This window comes from Limulus polyphemus, unplaced genomic scaffold (genome assembly GCF_000517525.1).
Source record: "Limulus polyphemus unplaced genomic scaffold, Limulus_polyphemus-2.1.2 Scaffold740, whole genome shotgun sequence".
NCBI lineage: Eukaryota > Metazoa > Arthropoda > Merostomata > Xiphosura > Limulidae > Limulus > Limulus polyphemus.
The window spans coordinates 358,798-381,269 of NW_013666350.1; the positions used below are offsets into that span (position 1 = coordinate 358,798).

At 29.6% G+C, this 22,472-nt stretch overlaps 1 protein-coding gene across 3 annotated transcripts in view; it reads right to left on the bottom strand.

The window, feature by feature from the left end:
* Positions 1-204: 204 nt before the first annotated feature.
* Positions 205-22,472, bottom strand: part of LOC106460280 (protein FAM149B1-like) — a 57,650-nt gene continuing 35,382 nt past the window's right edge. For all 3 annotated transcript variants that reach the window (XM_022386966.1, XM_022386965.1, XM_013919969.2), the window contains exons 11-17: positions 19,307-19,469; positions 12,185-12,401; positions 8,978-9,133; positions 6,587-6,688; positions 3,642-3,708; positions 1,254-1,421; positions 205-380 (exon numbers count right to left, since the gene is read on the bottom strand). In XM_022386966.1, coding sequence (XP_022242674.1) covers positions 340-380; positions 1,254-1,421; positions 3,642-3,708; positions 6,587-6,688; positions 8,978-9,133; positions 12,185-12,401; positions 19,307-19,469 — 914 coding nt within the window. In that variant the 3' untranslated portion in view covers positions 205-339. The remainder of the gene's footprint in view (positions 381-1,253; positions 1,422-3,641; positions 3,709-6,586; positions 6,689-8,977; positions 9,134-12,184; positions 12,402-19,306; positions 19,470-22,472) is intronic.

Below are 22,472 nucleotides of genomic sequence, written 5' to 3' on the forward strand. Positions count from 1 at the left end.
TAAAATACTTTCATTCAAATCAGAATTATGTAGATAAAAACCAAGTAAATCCAGTTAAATTCTCAAAATACTTTCTAAATTTATAAGTTATTTTTCTCTTATTGAAATTTTCTCATTTGACCTTTTCATCACTGAGAGCCTTGTGCAAACTGTGCAATATTCTTAGTCATGCAACGAATTTGAAATATGAAATAAACCAGCAAATAAATAAGTTTATTTTGTTTATTTTTTTAAATGTTACAATAATTTAAAACAACATTATAAAAATACTGTGATGTTCTTTACATCAAAACAGACTAGTATCACACAAGTTGATGGATGATCTTGAGCATCATAGCCTTATAACTTCTTTAATCTTCCAGGAAAAATACGATGTTGACCTGCATAAACAAAGAAATTTAAATTATTTATAAGAAATTTAATAAAAATATTATGAATCACCAGAGGGATAAAAAAGCAGCTAATAATAAAAAAAATATTATTTTTACTTATTGATATTTTAAAGAACACTCCAAAATTATTTGACTGTTATGTAATTACTGTTCTTCAGCACAGTGTTTTAAATATTAACATTAACTACTTTATTCAGTACTTAATTAAAAATAATACCACAGAATATAAAAAAGGTTTAGAGTGAACAATAATATTTTCAAGCATGCTGGACAAAGAACAATACATCACTTTCAAAAGAAATACTAACAAGAAGGAAAAGGAAACATACACCCAAACAAATTTTAATAAAATGAAATTGGATTCTTTGTGATAAAGGAAAATACAACTCTTCATTCTTATGATATTCAATCATAAAAATTGGAATAAAATCAAATCCTATCACTGAATTTCTGGAATAATCATATTATTATCTGGTAAAAAAACAGAAACAGCCTAGAACAAAAGACATTCCTATTAAAAAAACTACTTATGCCAAGGCATTTGGAAGGAAAAAATGTAAGTGCAGAAAATCCGACTTCATTTTCTCAACACATTTAAAACAGTACCTAAAAAAATATCTCCTCCATCTTCTGTTTCAAATGCATAAATAAAACCAATAAGACAGACAACAAAAAATCTTCAGTTTTAGTTATCCTATGCTATATTAGCTTAATGATGGATTCAAAAACTTTCATTTTATGTACATACTAGATCTTTTTTGTCAGAAAATAGTTCTATAAATGTGAGATTCTTCTCCTGAGGCAAATTCTGGATGTAATCATGGGGATTACTGTGATCATTATTTAAAATTATATACTTACTTGACTTTCTGGTGCCTGGACTGGTTCTTCTCTTGTTAGGTTCTTTCTCCTGCTGTTTACTAAGTATGAGAGGTGTAACCAGAGGGGTTAAGGTAATTATGTTCTCAGGACTTTTCCTGTCTTTCCACAGATCAGGGGGTGATATATTGTCTTTGTTCCTGTTCACCCCTGGGGAAGGACTACTTGTTGAAATAAAGCTCTTTATATATAAAATTTTACACATTTTAAATCTTTGTTGTTTTTAAGTAATATACAAATATTAAAAGACATGAATAGTTTTATTAGCTGGAAATAGAAAGTAAGAAAACATTCTAAAAAAAAAAATTCCCATATTGTAATAATCTTGGCAAAATAACCAAACTTCACTTGAACACCTCATGTACACTGAACATTGCCACTTAACAGTTCTATTCCCAGCAGTTTCTAGCAAGGATTTGTGTTTTTCTTAGTTTTTGCTCAATTAGAAACTTTTTTCATCTGACTGTAGCAACAGTGATACCTGAACTGAACTATAAATCTGGTGTTACCCAAGGTTAGCGGCAATACTATTCTAGTCTGATTGTATGTTATATTTACAAAACTATCTCTATACTTGTAAAAATAATTATAATAATTTTTAAAAAGATATAACAACTTATTCAAAAATTCCAATTAAAAATCAGTGATTTTTTTCTCCAAACTGTAAACAATGGTATACCTCTGAAATATTCCAAAATCTCCAAATTGCAGCCTTTTCATCTAGAATTGTAAATTTACATTTTAAAGCTTCTTTAGAGTAGGGTTACCAAATTTTGAGAGCAAAAACCCGTGACTTCCCCCCCCCCCCCCATATGGAGTAACAAAGTAACTGTTCTGAAATAGTTTAAAGTACAATAACACATTTTTTATTACTTGCTAAATAAGCTGATTTTTATTGTATCACAAAATTTGTTAAAAGCTTACCCATTTAAAAAATAATAAAATAAAAAACATGACTAAGTTGTCTCAAATCTACTCAACAGAAAAATGTTGCTTCTTTTTTGTTTTTCACATCTGGGCAGGTCTTTATTTCTCAATCTCTGCAGCTGCCTAACAGTAGATTAGGTTAAGAAAACATAAGAAAGAGGGTGGGAACACTACACTGTGTGATCTGTTTTTGTCAAGTGATTCTTCAAGTAAAACTTAAAAGAAGCTATACCTAATCAGAAGCTGTACATGTCAAACTCAAATTGAGATAAGAAAAAACTGATATATTTTAATACTTTACTGTTTCTGAACAGAATGGAAAAAATAAGCTAAAAAACTGGGGCAATCCCAGTTTTACTGGGATTGCTGGTAACCCTAACTTTGAGCAGAGTCACATCAAAAACCAATGATGTTTTATAAGGAAACAACAATTCAAAGCTTAAAATAGACTATCAACATAAGAATCTGTTTAGATTACAGTCAGTAGCCTGAAACAAATAGGAATTCTTAACAAAAGAAGTGACTTGAAATTAATTCCTGGAGATACATAAATATACCAAAGGAGAACTGGCAAGATAAGTGACCACTTTTAAATGACCTCTTGATTATTGGTTAATTATTATTTGTTCTACCTACTGACCTTGTTTATGTCAAATACATAAAAAAATATATAAATCATTATTATAATCCTTCAAAATAAAAATTAAATGACTGACTGATACAAAAAAATAAAAACAAATAACTAAATGAAAAAAAACAAAAACAGACCAATACGAGCACAATAACAAATTGTTTAATCAGAATGTCTGTTGTAACCCCAAAGCCCTGATGAAAAGAAATTCATTTCATCGCATTATAGAACAGGTAACAAAAAATAAAACAATGCCATTTACGTGAAAAAACTTCTTAAATAGTCCAAATTCACCTCTTTATATCATATTTTCAGTATTATATTGTTTGCATGTATTTCCACATGGACCCAACAAACCTTCATGCCAAATTTGGTGAATATACATGAACAGGGGGCGAAGTAGTAGTAAAAAATTAATAAAACTGCAAAATGCAAAATTGAAAATTTGTAGTATCTCCCCATGGACCCAACAAATCTTCATACCAAATTCGGTGAAGATCCATTAACAGGGGGCGAGGTAGTGGTAAAAAAAAAACACAAAAACGTCAATAAAAACCACAAAACTTAAAATCTGTATGTACCCCTGCATGGACTTTATGAACCTCCATACCAATTTTGGTGAAGATCTAAACACACTCAGCGAAGTAGTTACGTGGACATACAACAGACAGTATTATTATACTTATATAAATTTTAATCTTGTATACATGCTTCAAAAACACTTACAAAAAGTTTTTAACAGTTTTCAAAAAATGGTATGAAGTGACATTTTTTGTATTAAACAATGTGAAAACTGGATATGAATAACTTACCATCAGTCACTACCAGAGGCTGTAAAGGTGGAGATCTCTGATGTGACATACCCTGGGGTATATTGCCCTAATGAGAAAAAAGCAAACCACCATTAATGTTAATAGAAAACCATTTTAAAATTACATTAAAACAAATGTGTTTATGTGTACTTAAATTTTGTAACAAAATATTCTGATTTGTTTGTATACATCTGATGTAACCAATTAATACCCAGATCTATCTATTCTCACCACAAGATATATATATGAGCTTTAAATATAATCTTTTCTATCATACTACTTTGTTTAAAATCTTATTAGCATGGTTTATATTAATACTGAAAGTCTTCTATAACCATTCTCAGGGAAAAGCACGATCTTGTCACACATACAGAACATTTGCACTACAAAGATGTTACATTCATCAACATTAGACAAGGTCAAACCAAGGCCCTCCACACAGTACCTAAAATTCCTTCGGTGCCAAAATCTCTGTGCTACATGATTATGAAGATATTATTATTATTAATTCTTTTTATTTGTAACATTCTTCAGTTGAAGCCCAATATGAAATTTGGGTTGCAAGAAATGTTTTTGTTTTGATTTATTGGCACAGAATTTTTAAAGCACAATTTTATGTTTTCAGCATCCAAAAATTTTGTGCCTTAAGTTAGTGTGCTAACATTTTCTATTGCTTCCTCTAACAGTGATATTTGCACATGTTGAAGAAAAATATTTTTTTGAAAAAAAAAAAAGTAATTTTCATGTAAACTTTTGTCGCACATTTTTTTGAAGATCATCTGAACATTTTGAACATGGCAACTTGCTAATGTTAAGGCAACTATGTGGTCACAATTTGATTTGCTTTTAAATTTGCAGTAGTCCTCCAGTGATCTTTTGTGAATCAAATAAACTGACTACTGAATAATGAAAGCATGTTTTTCTTTAAAACATATCAGAATTGAAATTAGAAATAAATAGATGACATACCTGCTGAATATGGGAAAGACATAGTAGCCCCCTAGAGGGGTGATAGGGGGTTAGGTGTGAATACAATAAACATAAAAGTAATCAAGAATTTTCTTTAGTGATAAAAAATCTTGTAAGCTTAGTCAGGTTTAGTGATATGATAGGTGACGGCAAAAGATTCTGATGACTGAAATTCTTTTTAAGTGAATTAAATTTCAAGCAGATACAATTTAACACACAAACTATAAAATAAATTCCCAGCACTGTGGTTTGTTCCCAAGTCTTCAAAACTTCCTTTGTTCAATGTTACATGAGCTCTGACAAGTGAATTTCCCATGAAACCATTAACTAGTACTCAAACAACTTTATCTACTCTACTACAATGTGAAAATAATAATTTTTTGCTTTAACCAATAACATTTAAGCTTTCTTTATAGCTGTTTTGAAAGTTGTGTTTCATTCATTAATGATTGAACCACTAGATGTGACATCATAAAAAGGCAGCAACTAAGGTGTGTACAAAAAATAAGCAGAAGAGGCAATGTAAATGGCTCTAAAATCAAAAAATGGATAACATATTCTTAAGGGGATGATAGCTTCTTAACAAATTTAAAGCTATTCCTTGGAGCAGGCCAAAATGTTCCAGAAAAACTAATAAGTGTGTTGCTTACAGGAGAAATTCTTCAGGGCTGTACAGAAATGAAAATTTTAAAATGTTCCTAAATGCAAAAATATCGGTTCTAAAATTGTGGAAAAAAAAACGATAGAATTATTATTTTTACTCGAATTTTGAAATTCATCAAATTGATTTGCAAATTTCTTGCTTAGTAAAATTGAGGCAAAAAAAAAATTAACTTGAAGAAAGTGATAGTGAGAAAAATATGAAAAGCCAGGGGAAATACTGAATTTCCTGTAACTTGATTATCTTATAACATTTACATTTTTAGTGTTTTCTATTTCATTTCTAATTTCTACCTTCTGTTCTTCTTAATCTAGCTAATCTCTATTTCTAAATATCACAACAGAACTGACATTCCCTTTTTTAAGGGCAATTTACCATTAATTCTAGAGTCACTGCTGCCCTTTTGATGTACTTGTTGGTTTTGATATTTAGGGTATTTGTGAAAGAAAAGAATGTGTGTATAAAGAATTCTATGTCATGGTTTTATATTTTCCTGTTGTATGTTTTCTTTTGCTTTACGCTCCAACTTATTCCATTTAGTTGTCACCTCCTGAAAGTTCATTGATGTTAGGGGTTTCTATAATTCTTGCCTTGGAGGTATGTGAGGCAAAGTGTTATAAATATATTTGTGGCCTACTTTTTTCATGATGCTTGGGTCTTATGCTTTTACCTTCCAATATGCATCATGGAATAGTTAAACTTAATTTAAATTGGTTTCTACACTTTACTATTTCAAGCCTCTTTTCTTCTACATCTGCTGCTGCCTTACAGTTAGGTGGACATTCTATGGAATTCTAACTGCACTGTATTGATAATGTAAAGGTTCTTTTTTTTTTTTATCTTATGACCTCCAGTCAAGCTGACTTGAGATTGATTATACGTGTGTGTGTGTGTGTGACTGTCTAATTTTGAATTAAACTTCTTTTTTTTTCAGCAATACTTTCAATGTCTTCCGAGTAAAACAAATATTTGTAATACAATTCAAGAAAAATCTATCAGATTTTAGGAAACTAAGAAAATCTTTTGTTACTAGAATGTACAAAACAAAACACATGCAATTCTATGAACTGGTGAAAATAAATTTGAGAGATAAATATTTTCTTAAAATACGGTGACCTACCTGTATTGGATAAAAAATATCATGGAAATGTGTCTTATTTAGAAGCATAAATGCCAACTAAATGATAAAATCCAAAAGTATAAATTTAGTAGTGGGCTGCAGAATACCAACTTTTCTGATGCAGAGATAAATTTTCATATTAACATCTACTGTGTAGAAGGCAGCAGAAAACAAACAGATAACAATAACACCTACCTTATTACTTTTACTGGTGCTAGGGCGTGAGTATGAGAAATACTGCATTCTATCTGCTGCAGCACTACTTACTCTACTACAAACACCAGGAGATTTGATGCCCTGCAGAAGAACATTAATTTTACGTAAGTTGGACATTATATATAATAAGTAATTGTGACAAGTATTACGATAAATCTGTACAAAAACAATAGTATTACCTACACTCTTTGATGATTTTCACTTGTAGTCCTCACCATTTTGAATGATACAGCAGAAAATATTACAAATACATTAATACCATGATATTAAAAAATATCCCATGATAAAATATAAAAGTTTAATCACAAAAAAGTCAAATGTTAGTCATATGTCACACACACACACACACACACTCAGTTATATACATATTTCATAGATTTTTATTAGTAAAAACAGGCTAAATGTTTGCAAGAATTGATACTAAGGAGGCTAAGAGTTCTGTGTAAAGCATTTGAGATTAAGTTTCTATTAAGAATAATAATCTTTTTTTAAATTATTATGATTTATGGGGAGTACCAGACCAAAGTATTAGAAATGATGGAAATATGATTAAGAGGTGAAATTCTTCTGTAAATAAACATAATTTTTGTTTGGAAAGGCTTCAGATATTAATACGAGATACTAAATGTATCTTTCACACTCATATATATGGCAAACTGTGGTGTTTGTCCGAGCGTTCATCTGTCTCCCATTTACAAAGCTGTGCACGTAGGCAAAGCTCAACATTCATTTTTGAAATGAAGGGAGAACAGGCATGAATAATGTTGGTGCCAAATTTTATTTCACAAGCAGGATATTCTACACTAAATTGTTGGGAATTAATCACACTATCATTCACATTTCAAAATGTGACATAACTTAATAAATAAAAATGTAGATTTCCTGTATGTTATTGTTGAACGACTCTTAGCATGACTGAAATTCTCAACAATTACATTTCACGGTGGGCGGTATAGGTAGCTCAGAGTTTTGGCTCTGAGTGAAACCAAGAGTGCAACACAATTAACCTTTTTAAAGTCCATGAAATAATTTAAATTGATAGATTAACTTAAGCTTTTCCAATCACTGAGGATGGGTACTTTTGCTTGTGCTTTAATACTTTTGCTCAAAAGAAATGTCTTAATAGTTACAGCAAAAAATTAATAAGTTTATTGAACAGAAAAATATCATAAAAAGTACAGTGATTAATTGTTATCTTTTAAAATATTCTTCACTGTTTTGTGTGTAAATTGAGTATATTTGCACTTTCTGTAGTTCCTCTACTAATACAGCAAAATGTTTTGTTTCCTTTCATTTATGTCCAAAGAGAGAATGTAACCTATGAAGGAATATCTTAGGTTCAAGCAAAATACCAAAATTTCCAAACTGAGTTGAAGTTCTTTCAGAGATATTCATGAAAATTAAAATAACCAAGTTAGGCCTAGCACTGTAAAATAGCAAATTTCTATAAACACAATAAGAGTATCATTCTATTCATAGTTAAATATATGTGGCCTTACAGAACCTCTTAAATACATTAAGGTTTAGCAAATGTAAATGAATTGGCCAAGAAATATAAAAATTTAGTTAGTGGTCTGATTTTTCCCTATCTTCTGAACAACAACTTAAGAAAAAAAAAATATTGTTTTTTTATATATATTAAACAAAAAAGTGATAAAATAAGGCAATGCTAATATGAGGTATAAACATCTAACAGGCTAAAAATACTAACTCAGATAACTTGTGTGACTGACATAAAAAAAAAGACCTATTTATATTGGGATTTGAAGCTCACATGGCAAACAACTTCTTTTTTCAGACCTTTTTAAATAACACTTATGTGTAAGTGTTTTTTGCCATTCTTCTTAATTATTTCATTATGTATTTTGAATCAGCGATATTTAAAAGTAGCATTTCAGATATATATCTATTGACTGTCACAAGTCACAGCCCAAAAGACCTTTAATTCAATACTAGAACTGATCAGAATATTTCTGGTTGTATCAGTTACAAAACACTGTCAAGGAAAAGCTAATAAGATATTTTTTATTAAGCAAAATCACTTTTGAATAAATTTTAATATCTGGTTAATATGTATCTTTCCTTCTATTTTCTCAATTACAAATTCAAGACGACTTATAAAAGAGAGAATCATTCTAAAAAATCATGCACACCCTGTAGCAATACTAATTTTTCTTTTTTTTTGGGGGGGGTGTTGTATTAAAATTAATATGAATGTACAAAATTGTATAATGGCTAGTCTTTTATACCATTTGTAGTATTTTAACCTATTTAGCAAAATAAATCAGTCCATGTTGTGCAAAGAAAAATTACATACAAAGTGCATTTACAAAAAAATTACAAAATTTTTAACTTAAAAAGGCCACTTACATGATGCAGTTGGTTCTGATCAGATGTAGTGAGAGGAGGAAGTAATGAATGTGTACAGTTCTGGTCAGTGCTGTCTTGATGTTGGAGAGCACTGGTGGGAAAATTAAGTTGTATCACTCCAATGTCTGGTAGCGTAGATTGTTCTTCTTGTACAGACTAGAATAAAAGAAAAGAAATAACAAAATAGAAAACTATACAAGATTATAGCATTCTCATTTTACTTGCATGTTTTTAATCTTCCTACTTCAGAACAAACAATGGTAAAATCTTAATTTAAAGTATGCAAAATCTGAACTATTATTATAAATGTACATATGCAAATTTGTTTTAGAAAAGCAGAAGATACAACTTTATACTTTATTTTTATAAGGCATCAAGAAACATAGCTTCAATTTTTTTTGTTCTCGAAGACAGCTGATTTTGAATTATCAAACACAAAAATATACATCCATTCATCATTTCGTCATACACATCTCTCTATGATTAATGTTATAACATGAATTGTTAAGAGAAAAGCCAAATAGGAAACCCAAGAAAACTTTACTTTACTTTTAATGATCCTCCATAGGTTATAACTTAAAAGACAAAAATATTTGTTAAAAATTAACCCTTTCCAGATCAAAGAAGTGTCACTGTTATACTTTGATTTTTTTTTTCTCATAGTGGGAATATTAAACTATGTTGCAGGAAACTTAGAATAAACTTACTAAATACTATCTAGATGAGGCTTAAAAATATAATATAATTTATTTTGTTTTAATTCACATTTTTACTTTGTTTTTTTTAAAGGAGATACTGTTTCAGAAAAACACTAAAATACTTCCTTTACCTTAGAATTTAAATGTTTTTTCATTGTTGATTAGAAAGTTCCATTTTATATATCTAGTCAGTATCAACTTGATTGGTGTTCATTAACATATACTTCTTTTGATACTTCATAAAATCATTTTGCTGATTGCAGTAGTCACCAATAAACTTTGGTGAATTAATTGATTAATTGGTTACTTAATCAAAGTTAGTATTTTCAATCATTACAATAATCAATGGGATACTATGGATAGAGCAAGAATTAGACTATCACGTAATAATAAATATCTAGGTTTAATATATTTTTTACAGTTTCTGCCATTTGTGAACTGTGGAAGTATTTGTGAGTTTGAAAGTTACAGAAATCTTCTTCAATGAGAAGAATTTAGATAACTTAGGATAAGGTAAGCTTACAAATTTTATAGACAGGTTGAATGAGTAACAAAGAAAACTTTATTACAAGTTTAACACAGTAACAAATGTATAATGTTTGGAGAAGGTTTTGTAATCATCAGGTAAAAGTAGTTTACTTAGACATAGGAAGATATATATACAACAGGAAACAAAGAAGTAACATGATTGGAGATTTATTATGGTTTAATAAAAGCATCTTGTTGATGTCTGGTTTTTTGTTTAAAATTATGATGTAAATATACTATGGTTTTATTGAGATGTAATGTTTACAAACATGAGTTTTTTTAATTATGTTTACCAAATCAGATTAGTTATGTTATGTTTAGCAGCATGGTGAGTATGGTAGGCAAGTGCAAAATATTCTAATGAATGAAATCTTTATTGAGTATTATTTTCATGTTTATGTTATTCAAACAACATTCAATCATGATTTTTTTTTAAATAAAAACAATATTAACCTTATTGGTAATGGTGATAGAAAAAGTTAAATATGTCTCAATCATTCTATTTACAGTATATTAGTGTGAGATTATTCATATTTTAAAAAGAAACATCATGGTAACTGCATAGTGGTGATGTTTAACTAACATTAGTAATTCATTCATCAAATATTATGTTTGTGTGAAAAGAAATTTCTAGGAATAAAATACTATAAAATATACAGGCCCATCAATTAATCGATTATCAAATTTCACTAATTGCCCAGCTCTATTCAACACTTCTGGCTATAAATCACAAAAATTACAGATAAAACTAAAGAATAGTTATTGATGACTTACAACTTAGCCTTACATGATGGTGTCACCACTATCTTCGTCAGGCTGGGTAAAAATTTTTTGCTAACATTAATGCTGTTAGGAAAACGTTTAGGTTCAAGAAACCAATTTAACACACAAAAACAAAACCCTATAGCCCAATTGCTTTCAAAAGGTGGACCTTTCTTCTACAGTTTGCCCTTGAAAAAGAAAGATCCAGCTTTCAAAAGTGCTCAGATTATATGGTTTTGTATTTTTGTGTTAAACCTTTTGCTAACAATATTCGTGGTCAAAATTAATTTAACTGCAATAAAAAAATAATATCTTTTTAATAAATAATAAGTTCTTTTTTATGTGCATTGTTTGAATAAATAAATTAACATTAAAACACTTTAAAGAGTATCTAAAAAATTCCCAGAACTGTAGCTTATTTTTTAGTCTTTTGAGCTGCCCATTAGTTTCCTTTGTCTGACAGGAGCTCTTTCCCATGAAACCATAAATTACTGTTCACACCACTTTATTTAACTCTACACTGACCATACCTGTCAGCCCATTTCGGTGTTTACCTGTAGTTATTACCATGAAAACCCATAATTTTTTTAAAGTACCCACAGGATTGCACGACTTTTGCCTTCTTGCAAGGAGTTGCCATTTTGGAAGATGGAAGCTGTGATATTGATACAATAGCTCTTACACAATGATACAACAGAGTATCACTGTAAGGTGCTTAAAATAACTGCAAATTAGTATAATAATACTTTATTTTGCCAAAAAAAAGGCTAACTCAGTATGACATTGAATCCATAGTGAACAGTAAAAAGACTGTAGGGTTTCTAAGCTAATAAAAAAACAGTTACTGTGGCCAACCTGTAGTACTTGACAGGTATGTGTATATAGCTTATAACATGCTCTACCCAATCATATTTAAATGTTACCTCTAGCTATTTTCAAAGCTGTGATTAATTAGTAATTATTTAGTCCACATGGGATGGGAAGAAAAATTCTATAAAAAAAAAGAAATTTTGTAGCATTTTTAATTTCTCTTTGAATATTACACTAAATAAATATTACAAATTTACAACATATAGATTCTGAAAAATCACTGAAATGCAGTAGTAACAATTATTTTTTTTTAAATATTAAAATTTGATATGCTGCTGTACAGTTAACTAAACAGCTATACTACCAAAGTAGTTAGGTTTATAAGGTAGTTCATTTCAAATCTCATTACCTCAGGAAGAGTAGTCTGCATGTGAAGTCTGCTAAGCTCTCGACCTCTGATGCCACTCTTTTGTGGACCAGCTGATGGAACTCTTGCTAAATGAGAAAGGGATGCAGGAGGTCCAAATATTGTCCTGCTGGATGTAGGTCGTGAAGTTCGCGAAGATGAACCTTTATGGAATGTAATCATACTTGATCCAGGTCTAGTGCTGACTCCTGAATCTGGGCTGGATATGGCAAGAATTTACTTGAGACTTTCAATTACCAATTAAGTAGTGAATATATTTCCAATAAATTTTATTATTAAAATAATGATACAGTATTAGTACATGATCTGGATAAACCTCTGTAGTTAGCTCAGTTTTAAGAACTAGTACTTAAAGTAAATTATTATGATCAAATCACATTAATGTATATCTTGTTAAAACCTTATTTTTTATAATTAGTTCTATGTCATCAGATACATAGTTTTGGGGTCCACTGTAAAATGCTTTATGTTCATCTATTAAAAATTATAAGTGAAAGGGAAAAGGTTATAATCATGTATCTTTCACAATATTCCTCCAGGTATGTCTTACAAAAATTCATTTCCAATATATGGGTAAGTACATTATAACTAAAAAAAAGAATTCACAAATGCACAATCATCTTTAAAGAATAACCATCACTGCTTACTAAGTAGAACCTTTCAATGTTTAATTCTTATAAAAAAAAGTATTTTAATATAATCATTTTCCAAATATCTGTTAATATGTTAAAAATTAAAATGGTGAAGAAATAAAAAAAAAGGCCTAGAGCACATGATGAGGTACCACAATATTCTGCCACATGCATTAAGTCCTACTCAATTTTGAAACGTATTATAATGAGATTTTAATATCAAATAAGAACTAATTTTCTCAAGAAATTAATGCATTTTTGACACATTTTTTTTAAAGGTATTAACTTGTAATGTAAACACTGCCATTGTTAAGTACAGCAAGCTTGATTATACAGAGGGTTGAATATATCAAAACAATCTGGAGCATCACTATGTTGTTACAGTCCATGTTGCCACCTCAAGCTGTGCATCTTGCCAATAGCCCTGCAGTATAGTTTTCATTTCAAAAGGCTCTATTTAAGGCTGTCACATCTAATTCACACCACTCTTCCCTGCTTGCTTTACATAATCCATCCAGTGTAGAAGACAATGATTTCCCAGTGCCCTTTCAACAATCCAATCACAAAGAAATCTATAGATGCTGCTTCTAGTGACTTGAGCTGTATCTTTTCACATGGAATAGCATGAATACACATTTCATTCTTCATAGGTTAAATGGAATTATGACTAGAAGTCTTATCTTGGTAAGCCTATACCTATTGATCTCATTTCTGAACAAAGCTGATATTAATATGTAGTAGAAAGCATCCAGAACATTAGTGTAGTAATAATCAGTTTATCTTGAACTTTGTATCCACTATCTTGATCCCTAATTCATCAATGGTACAGTATCCAGCAATGATCATGATTGCCTTTGAAAAATATTTGCAACATGCTGTGTATCATTTTTGGAAATTTCTTTTCACCCATTGGTCTGTATGAAATAGCATGAGACATGTTACAGTTATCAATGTACACATACACTTTGTCATGTGTCACAAAGTACTATCATTGTTTCCCTGACTAGATATTGTTCATACCACTTTCTGCAGTTGGCCTTCCTTACCTGGATTTGTTGTGGAAGCAGCTTGTGTCACTTTTCTAGAGGGATATACTTTTTTTTTTATTATGTTGCGCTCTGTTACCTGGGTATGTGGACAACTTTTACATCCGACTTTTGTGTTTGTGGAGTAAGACCCTGCAATCTGGTTACCACAGATGTGATATGACAAGATATGATATTGCAAGTCTCTTTCTGGATGTTCTTGATGCCCATAGTTGATCAATGTTCATTTGCTTTCTAAATGCTATTAAGTACAAGGTATACCTCCATCTTGGAAATTCTAAATCACAGATTTAAACACATCATTATGATCTAAGTGTATGAATATTTTGTGAAAACATTTTATATACCCTTCCCCAAGAGTGATGTTTTTGGTGGCATCAAACTAACTACAAAAAGCCAAAGAATATCAAAATGTAGCACTGATACATAATGTTTCACAGTGACCTCAAATGTTATATATATAACATAACATACTCAAACTTGTGTGTTATCTAAGGCTTAGCCAAAACAAAAATTTCACAATATCTTGAAAAATAAAATCTTTGGAAAGTGAAAACTTTTCTTAAAATTATGAAGTTTAGATGAGTTATTTAATTAAATGAGAGAAATTGATTTAGTTAAGTACTTACCATAATGTTGTGGCAATCAGATAGAGATTATTGTCATTGTTAGTACTAGATGATCATGTAAATTTAATTACTAATTTGTTACTAATTGTTTATTATAATTATGGAAAATTAATTATTTGTAACTAGTACCTAACAGTATTAAACAAAGACATTAGCAATTAATTAGTAAATTAACTTTAGGTGACTGTATGAGCTACTACCCTTGACAATAACAGATTTACAAATAAACTTTCTGTCATTAACATGCTTTAGGAAATTGAAAAGTTAGGATAAGTACTGTTCAAAAACAGGAAACACCATTCATATATTACTTCATAAGTGATCTAATTGAAGTAGCCTTCTAATTAAAGTGACATAGTTGCAATGAGCTTCCATGTAAAGAAATACTTTTCTAGTCTTCTCTCAGTACTATCTTATATCAAAACAGATAGGTAATTGAAATTGAAAGACTGACAGTAAAATTTTAAGAAATAAAAGTTTGAAAAAAAGGCAGTTAAAATCGCCAAATCTGAGCTAAGTTGTAGAAATTAAAAAAAAAAACTTTCATATATTATTTTTAAATGCCCAAAAGTTTCAATATGCAACAATGTATTTGAAACTGTATGAGAAGTATAACTGCACTTAAACAATAAATCTTAAAAATATAGCATTTTTACGGATTGCCAATAAAACAAAATTTGTCCTTGGGCAGTATAAGATAAAGAAAAAAAGTTACAAATTATTGGTTAATTGATGAATCAGAGAAATATTTATGTTTAGAAGTTTTCTTTACTATTCTTACTTTAACACGCACATTTCTACATGATATAAAAATAGTGGAGGAGCAGAAAATGAGCATGTAGCAGTGAATAATAATCAAGTAATTACCAGCAAAAAGAAAAACGTTTCTCTTGTAATGTTATGTTTAATGTCTTCTCTCACTACCAAATATTCTATCATACTATGCAAGTTTCAAAGGACAGAAATACAGCAACCTATTAATTTCTCAATACTTTTCAGAAGAAATACAGCAGTACTACTATCAGTTAATTTTGTTAATGCTCAAAGAATACTGAGAAATTATGTGGTGCTTAAAATAAGATGTGATCTTAACCTTTTGCTTATGCTACCCTAAGGCTAATGAGGAGAAGGTGTTATCTTAAGAAATTGGTCTAGCCCAAAGGAGTGACAAAAAAAAACAACATGCCAAGCCTTTAACCTTTTTTTTTTACTTGCAAGTAAAGGTAAACATTAAAAAGTTTAAAATGCGATTAAGCCAAGCTTTGAAAACCATGTAGCATAATTCTTGTTTTAATTTGATTTTCCTATTGCTACACTTCATTTACTGTGAAGGTTGGTCCATAGCAAATGAATATTGTGGGGAAATAATTACTTTCACAAACTAAGAACAAATGTGAAAATAAGAACATGAAAATCATCTGCATTCATCATCTTTACACAACTGGTTTATATAGTGCAGTGTTTCTAAACAGTTACACTGTATTTCATTGTTACTGTAACCATTTGTTCTATGCAGGAGTAAAATTCTCAAAAATGAAAGTAGGGGGTACCCAGCTGGGTGAAGTGGACCTGTTATTGAAAAAGAAAAAAAATCTACATGTAAACATAAAGAACGACAATTAGAGTGTCAATGAATAAATACTTTTTTTTTATTACACCAAGAAAATATGCAAATAACAATGAATTAATGTGACAAGGAGAAAGTATAAAATAGCCTTGTAAGTTACTCCTGGGGATGACGTAGATCACGTTGAAACATGTACTTGTAGAGTGATATTTCAATAAAGTTTTTATTGTGTAAATACAAAACGTTGTTTTTAATTATTTATTATAATTTAAAAAAAAGAAGAAATGCTTTCTGATGGAATAATTGAATGCACGCGTATCCAAAAAAGCAGCTCAAATAAGTCCTGGTACTTGTACCTCCTTAAACAATATGTTCCAGTACTCAGTACCAGTGAGTACCAGCAGAATTTCACTCCTGGGTCTATGATAGCAATATATATATATATATATATAAGAAACACAAGTGTCAAAAAAAGAAAACTGGAAAACTCAATTGGAACTATAAGTGCATATGATATCAAATATAAGGATGTGTGTATACAAAACAACACAAATATTTAAAAACTATATTATATACAACTAAGATAATGAAGTCAAGTCATATAACCTGATGTACCTTAATAAAAGAAGTTTAAAACAACCTTTTAGTGTAAATTCTAAGAACTAAAGAAAAGTAAACTGCTACTTTGAAGGAAAAATTCAATTTTTTCATTTGTTTAACTCTCTCTACATGGGTCCAGCTCAATCATTTTGACCAATTTTGCAACAACAGGTAAACACGATAATTCACATAACTTTTGATGCAGTAAGTGTATCTTCATGAAATTTAGCATGCTTCAAGAAAACATTACAAGTCTTCTGTACACAAAAAATTCAGAATTTTTAATTAAGTATTTATACTAAAGATTTGTCTGTGAATATATGTAGTCAGTTTGATTCAGATTCTGATTAGTCTGAGTGCAAGGTGAATTTTATGTTAAGTAAAAAAAAAACTTTTTTTTTTTTTTCTTTTCCTCTCAGCTTTCAAATTTCATTTGCATAACCTCTAATGCCTCCAAAATGAAAACGTAAAAGATTTTTCAGTAAAACTTTATATTTGATTTGTTATTTTCTCTAGACTACCCTAACACAATATAGACTTGGCTGATTTGACTGACCTAGTAACCACCAGGAAAAAAAAGAACGAAATCTGAATTACCTTTTATTCTTTCTAATGACAATTATTTATCCTAAACAGTTTAAGGCTCAGGACAGTTTACATCTGTCTTTATTTAAATTTAATATTTTATTGCTCTCTGAACTGTTTAAATAATAATCCTGCTATACAAGCTGTAAATTACATTGGCAAATGCACAGCTCAAGTTGCAGTATTGAATGATTTAACGCACGATCTACTTGTGAACATACCTTGTGGAGAAAAGTTTTTTTGTTTTTTTTTATTATTATCTAACCTAATAAGTTTCTCATTTTTATACTTCAGATACTTTTAAAACAATAAATAAAAAATATGCATAAAAAAACAAGAAATTTAGTACTTATGTTTGGCCTCTTTGTTTTTTGTTGTTGTTGGCCCATCAATGAAACTTAAGCCTACTTTCCTGTAATGATGGTACTAGTATATCAAATAATTATCTATTTCAAATATGCACTTAAAAACACACATTAATAATATGCACAAAGTAAACTATGCCCTATAATTACAATAATATAACTGACTTTCTATCTGTTTTAAAATAATTTCCTTAAATGTTCCATCTGAACATGGTTATAGCAGCTTTGAATGTGTAAGTGAAACATCTAAAAATCTATACCGAGAACAAAGAATCATTTCATGTAGTTCAGAAAATTAAAATCTTGTCTTTCTATTGCTTATAAGTGATGCAATAGCAAATGTAAGAAAATATTACTGGAAATTTGTGAAAAGGGGATATAACAAGAGGGCATATGGCAAGTGAGTTTGACTTTCTGGCTTATATCTCCATACACAAAGGAGAATGAAGACTATAAAAATTAGACAATGTCTTAGTAATATTGATACTGTAATAGGAAATTTATGTTAAACTCAGGATATCACAGAGGGGTGATGAAAAAATAAAAAAAGGGTAAGTCAGACCAGGCAAGAGGAGATTGAAAATTGATTTAAATATTTCCTTTTGAAACTAAGAAATGAAAACTTGTATAACATTAAAATTTGATTTATTAACTATGTTTTGATACCAAGTTTAATTGTATACATTGATAATAAAGTAGTTTAATTAAGTTTTGAAAAAAACTGTAAAAAGTTGTGACATGCACACTTTCATCTACTTGTATCAAGAGGGTTAACACTTGTAATTTTTAACCTATCTCAGGTTTTATTGTACTGTTGATATAGGTACATGACCTCTATAGAGACTAGAATGTCAACCACATGAGAAAAGTTTTACTTTTTACACCTACTGTTTCAGTTACAATACTCTGTTTTAATTTTATATTTATGATTCTAGTTCATTAGGACCGGCTACCTTCTCACAACTGAATGATAGTTTCAGATATTAAACATTGGGGTCTTGAATGCCCATATTTACTGTTAGTTTGTTTTCCTAATCTTTAACATATAAACCTTGCAAACAGAGGTTAAATTTACAGACAGCATATCAACTTTACTGTAAGGGCCCTACTTCTACAGATACCTATCTTATTGAAGTACATTTTACCTTTCCTGCATTCTTAGTTTGTAACATAATTTTATTTGTCTGTCTCTTCTGCTGCCTTTTGTTTTTATGTGTATAAGTCAATATTTTAAACTCCCTTATGATTATGAATTTTTATGTAAGGTATTTACATAATAATGAAAAATCAGCATTCGGGCCTAATAACCTATATGTTATTTAAAACAGAGTTGAATCCTGCCTGGATTCAGTTTTCACTTCTTCAGAAAATTTTTCAATTGCATAGACAAAGTACCAAATTTAAACTTTTGTAATTAAATTCTTTAAATTTGACACTTTTAATAAAAAATTAAATTAACTGGATTCTGAAATGAAAACTGACAACTGCAATGCTCAAGATGCAGTGGCTTAGTTGGCTAAGTCACAAATTCAAGTTCTTCCTGATTATAGTTTTCACTTCTTCATAAAAATTTATGATTTCATAACAGAAATTCCACAATTTAAATTATATTTAGCTGAAAGATAACAAACAAGTAAATAGGAAGGAAATGATAGTAAAGACAGTAAGCAAATATTATACCTGAATTTATGATCTGCTCTAGTTTGTAAGATTTTGGATGATACTGTCAATACCCCGTCCAATAGATCCACAGGAACACCACGACCTGTTTGAGCTGTTAAAGGACGCTGCTGCTTGTCAACAGGAGACATCACAGGTGGCAGATATTTTGGAGGATAAGCATCTGTTAAAAAAAAAAATTCAAAAAGTACCCGAACAGCTCCATCCAATCATAACATAAATGTAAACTCTCTGTATATATAAAATGAAATACTGTATATGATGTGCTCAAACTCATTTAAACTGAAAACATATGTGCTAAAATTTAAGTGATGTCATGTCTAAATTGTTTAGAATGTTCAGTGCAGCCTACACAGTAGTTTTAATAATGCACTGCGATCATGATGCTATAAACACATTTCTCACAAGTCCTATCTTAGAGTGTTAAGTGATTATTTGTAATTTATGTACTAGTTTTGGCTAACATCATAAACCTAAAGTATACTTTTTTTTTTAGAAGTGTAATTATAGCATGTACAGAAGCTGATAACTTACATGAAAGTTAATTCATAACTAAGTGTTTCATAAGATTACTCACTGTATTCCAACAGCATTAAGGTCTGGAATATTTCATACCTTTAGAATGAACACTAGGAGTATTCTGGTAAAGTTATAAAGTTTTTTTTTTTTGGCTGAAGTGTTTTTCTGTTAAACAAATGTAAAAGAAAAGTTAGTCTTACCTCCCTTCCATTATAAAACATGTACATTAGAGAAGAAGAAAAGCACATAATGCAAGGAATAATTTGTCCAGTATTTTATAACACTTAACAATACAAGTCAGCCTTACTTGCGATTCAATCTTGCGCTCGCATAGCACAAACTGCCATGTAATTTCTATGATGGCAAACATACCACCTTATACCAAAAATTGAAAGTACTTCAAATAAAACTATTCAAAGTCATTTTTAAGATATAGAATCCTAATTTCTGCTACGTTTGCTGTGATTAACATTCTACAACTAGCTTTTGTTGTCACTGCAGGCTGCATGTCCTGCCCCCTTGTTTGTAGCTTGTGAAATACAGCACATGATTGATTTCTTTCTTAGAATCGCAAGACATTTTAGCATAACTAATACTTCTTACATGTATTGAATAAATATTTCTTTTTATACTGATTTACTGCACGAGTAAGTTCTTCATTTGAAGAAATTACATTGCCAACGTACAAAATATTGTTTTTACCAGTGGCAACTATGTTACGATGTATTCTGAAAGAGCACACACACTCATGAATGCCAAATATTGGTATTTATCATATGCAATACAAACTGCCATAAAAAATTTAAAAGAAGAAAAGGTTTAAGGACACATAACTATAGCCACTGCCTACTAAGTATAGTATCAAAATATTTACCACAGAAATTAGTATTTTCAACGTTTTTTCTCAAGATTCAAACAAATTCATTCAATATTTTTTTTTATACGTTACATATACCCGATAAAGCATGATATTCATATGCTGGTGCAGTGATATACACATTTTTCCAAATGCTACTGCTGATATACAATTTTGTTGAAACAAGTTATCCCCTGTAATGTACCTTTGCTTATGAAATATATTAATTTTCATATCACCCATGTGATGCTGGAGGTGCACCACTGCAAGAACATATAAAAATTATAATTATATTTCACTTATTTAACTGAATGTGCACAAGGTCAGTCCATTGGACAGTCTCTCCATATTTGAGAAACAAATTGACTATAATTACAAACTTACTAAATGTAATTTATGAAATGTGGCAAGCTTTTAGTAAACATTACACAAAATCAAATGTATTAATAAAATATTGGTAATAAAGTCAGAGTGAAAGGGGATGTTCATGAGAAGAATAAAAATACTTTTGTCCATCCCAAAGTTTGCATACTGCATTTGTACAGCCTCTAGAACCTCCTAAATGCATATCTATTTTGTCAGTATCCTCATATACTACATCTGGTATTTTCTTTAACATGAACTGTTAACAAAATCACAAAAGTAGAGTAACATGAAACATTCAAAACACAGAAATCAAATATGTAATATGTTGAATGGCACTGTGTACAAGACTGAGACATGCACACTTTGACCCCCCTTCCAATGCTCATAGGATTAATAGATGTTTTGTGGATCTTAATAACAAATGACAGGTAACTTTATATGCATTTTGTAAGTAATAACCTATTCCTTTTTTCATGGTTAGTTTTACTAAATATTACTTATTAATTTTTTTAATATTAAAATTACAAAGATTATTTTGTATGGTTAGCTTACTATATTAGTTTAGGACAAACTTAAATCTCTCAAGTTAGCCAAATGATTCAGTGTATCTTAATCAAAGAAGGATTTAGTTTATAATATATAGTGTATTTATTTATGTTGTTATATATTTATATTATATTTGTTATACAATATTGTCATGATTAATTTGTTACTTTTAAATTATTTCAGTTTTGATCTATGCAGTATTTTTTTTATCAGAAGTTCTTAATAATAGTCTTCAGACAGAAAAAAGTCTCACAGAAAAACCAGAAATTTAAATTTGCCAAAAAAAAATAATCAGGATTTTTATAAGAATGGGGGGAAACGTATGCGGTCTAATGCTTTATTTTCCTGTATATTTCTCCAAAAATGAGTATCAAAAAACAAATCAGTTATTACACTCCCTTGAATTACTAAAACATACAGCTTTGTCTAGAAGAACAATTATGGTCAAGTGACTGAATTTAACACTGTATGAAAAACAAAATCAGCTGATAGAGTTCTAATAACCTACAAGTAAAGCAAATTGTTCGATATTAAATGTAAATCCTCAAAAGGTATGCAAAGTTTTTCCCCCTTATAGCCAATGAGCTAGTGTCATACAAGCTGCATGCATCCAGTCTTATTTATGCATTCCAGATAACAAAAGTAAAATTTAAAAAAAAATGTAAAGACAGAACAGGTATATTTAACTTAGCCTAAATAAAAGAATTGAAGAATGATTTGAGAAACTTGAAAATGGATTTCCAATACTATATGAACAAGTTTTAAAGTTCTCGTTAAGGAAAAATGCTGTTTTATTAATATTGTTTCATGTTAACTATTAACCTCTTCCACATGGGTCACGGGTCAAAGGCCATGTCATTGTGTTTGTTGACTCGCATT